Source organism: Elephantulus edwardii, unplaced genomic scaffold (genome assembly GCF_000299155.1).
Source record: "Elephantulus edwardii isolate Elephantulus edwardi_28Jun2011 unplaced genomic scaffold, EleEdw1.0 scaffold00207, whole genome shotgun sequence".
NCBI classification, from domain to species: domain Eukaryota; kingdom Metazoa; phylum Chordata; class Mammalia; order Macroscelidea; family Macroscelididae; genus Elephantulus; species Elephantulus edwardii.
The window spans coordinates 2,769,271-2,771,044 of NW_006399957.1; the positions used below are offsets into that span (position 1 = coordinate 2,769,271).

A 1,774-nucleotide genomic window follows, 5' to 3' on the forward strand; every position below is an offset into this window, starting at 1 on the left:
TGCAGTTGGGAAGGCAGCTCATCGAGTGTTCAGCAGGCGCGGGGCCTGCAGCTTCGCCAGGCTGACAGGCTAGCTTGGGTGCTAGGGGTAAACGTGCCGGCCTGGCCCCTGTGTGCCTGCTGGCTTTGCTGGGTGATTTAGCCGGGTGACCCTGAGGTTTGCGTGTCATCCCCGTTGTAGGAGGACTATCTCCTCCTGAGATGTGGGTGGTAAGAGATCCGAGGGGGCTCACCACCGGCAGTGTCGTGTGTCCTGTGTGGCTTGCTTGGTGTCCTTACGCCTGACTTTGGTATCGTGTCTTCCAGGTGCGTGCTGCCATTGGCCATGCTGTTGGTGTAGAATATGCTGGAACGCAGCCACAGCAGGCACCCCTCCGGCAGCTGGGAAGCGAAGCCTGTCTCAAGATGGAGAGATAGGGCTACGCCCACCGGAGCCTGAGGCAACCCCCGCCCCTCGCGGACAGCCCTCCCGCCAGCAGCGTCAGCTCAGGTAGCCGGCCCGATGGATCGGAACCGAGACGCCGACATGGAGCTGCGGCGGGGCCCCGAGGTGGACGGGGACAAGGTGGCGTGTCACAGCTGCTGCATCTGCGGCAAGAGCTTCCCGTTCCAGAGCTCGCTTTCCCAGCACATGCGCAAACACACGGGAGAGAAGCCCTACAGGTGCCCCTACTGTGACCACCGCGCCTCCCAGAAGGGCAACCTCAAGATCCACATCCGCAGCCACCGCACGGGCACGCTGGTGCAGGGCCGCGAGCCGGAGGCGGCCGAGGCCCCGCCGGGTGAGCTGCGCGTGTCCGAGGGCCTGGACGGCTGCGCCAGCCCCACCAAGAGCTCGTCGGCCTGCAACAAGATGCTGAACGGGGCCACGGCCGACGGCAAGGTGCTGCTGCGCAGCGGCCGCAAGGACGGGGCCACGGCGGGCGAGGGCGCAGCGCTGGCGCACTGCCCGTTCTGCAAGAGCGCCTTTGAGAGCGCGCGGGGCCTGGAGCGGCACCTGCAGCACGCGCACCGGCCCTTCCGCTGCCGCCTGTGCCGCTTCATGGCGCTGCGCGAGGAGGCGCTGCTCAGCCACGTGGAGAAGGAGCACATCACGGCACAGGGCCCCGGGGGCACAGAGGCGGCTGCGGACAACGGGCGCGAGCTCCCGGCCGGCGAGTTCCCGTGCGAGGTGTGTGGCCAGGCCTTCAGCCAGACGTGGTTCCTGAAGGCGCACATGAAGAAGCACCGGGGCTCCTTCGACCACGGCTGCCACATCTGCGGCCGCCGCTTCAAGGAGCCCTGGTTCCTCAAGAACCACATGAAGGCGCACGGCCCCAGGGCGGCCAGCAAGAACCGGCAGCTGGACCCCATTGCTACCATCAACAACGTGGTGCAGGAGGAGACCATTGTCACCGGCCTGTCCCTCTATGAGGTCTGCACCAAGTGCGGGAATCTGTTCACCAACCTGGACAGCCTGAGTGCGCACAACGCCGTGCACCGCCGCGCCGAGGTGGGGCGCACCCAGGGCGGGGAGCCAGGCCCCATCGATGCGCAGACCCACTTCCTCCAGTGCCTGAGTCTGCGGCCCGCGGGCCGGGGCGATGCTTGGGCCAGCGCTGCCGGGCGCAGGGTTGCCGAGCTGGACCCGGTCAGCAGCTACCAGGCCTGGCAGTTGGCCACGCGCGGCAAGGTGGCCGAGCCGGCTGAGTACCTCAAATATGGCGCCTGGGACGAGGCGGCAGGCGGCGTGGATGGGGCTGGGGAACGCGCGCGCCGCGAGTTCGTGCTGGTCA

General features: G+C 67.8%; 1 protein-coding gene across 1 annotated transcript in view; it reads left to right on the forward strand.

The window, feature by feature from the left end:
* The first annotated feature begins 501 nt into the window (after positions 1–501).
* Positions 502–1,774, forward strand: part of ZNF516 (zinc finger protein 516) — a 32,418-nt gene continuing 31,145 nt past the window's right edge. Inside the window, exon 1 of the mRNA XM_006897245.1 lies at positions 502–1,766. Within this exon, the coding sequence (XP_006897307.1) occupies positions 502–1,766 (1,265 nt within the window). The remainder of the gene's footprint in view (positions 1,767–1,774) is intronic.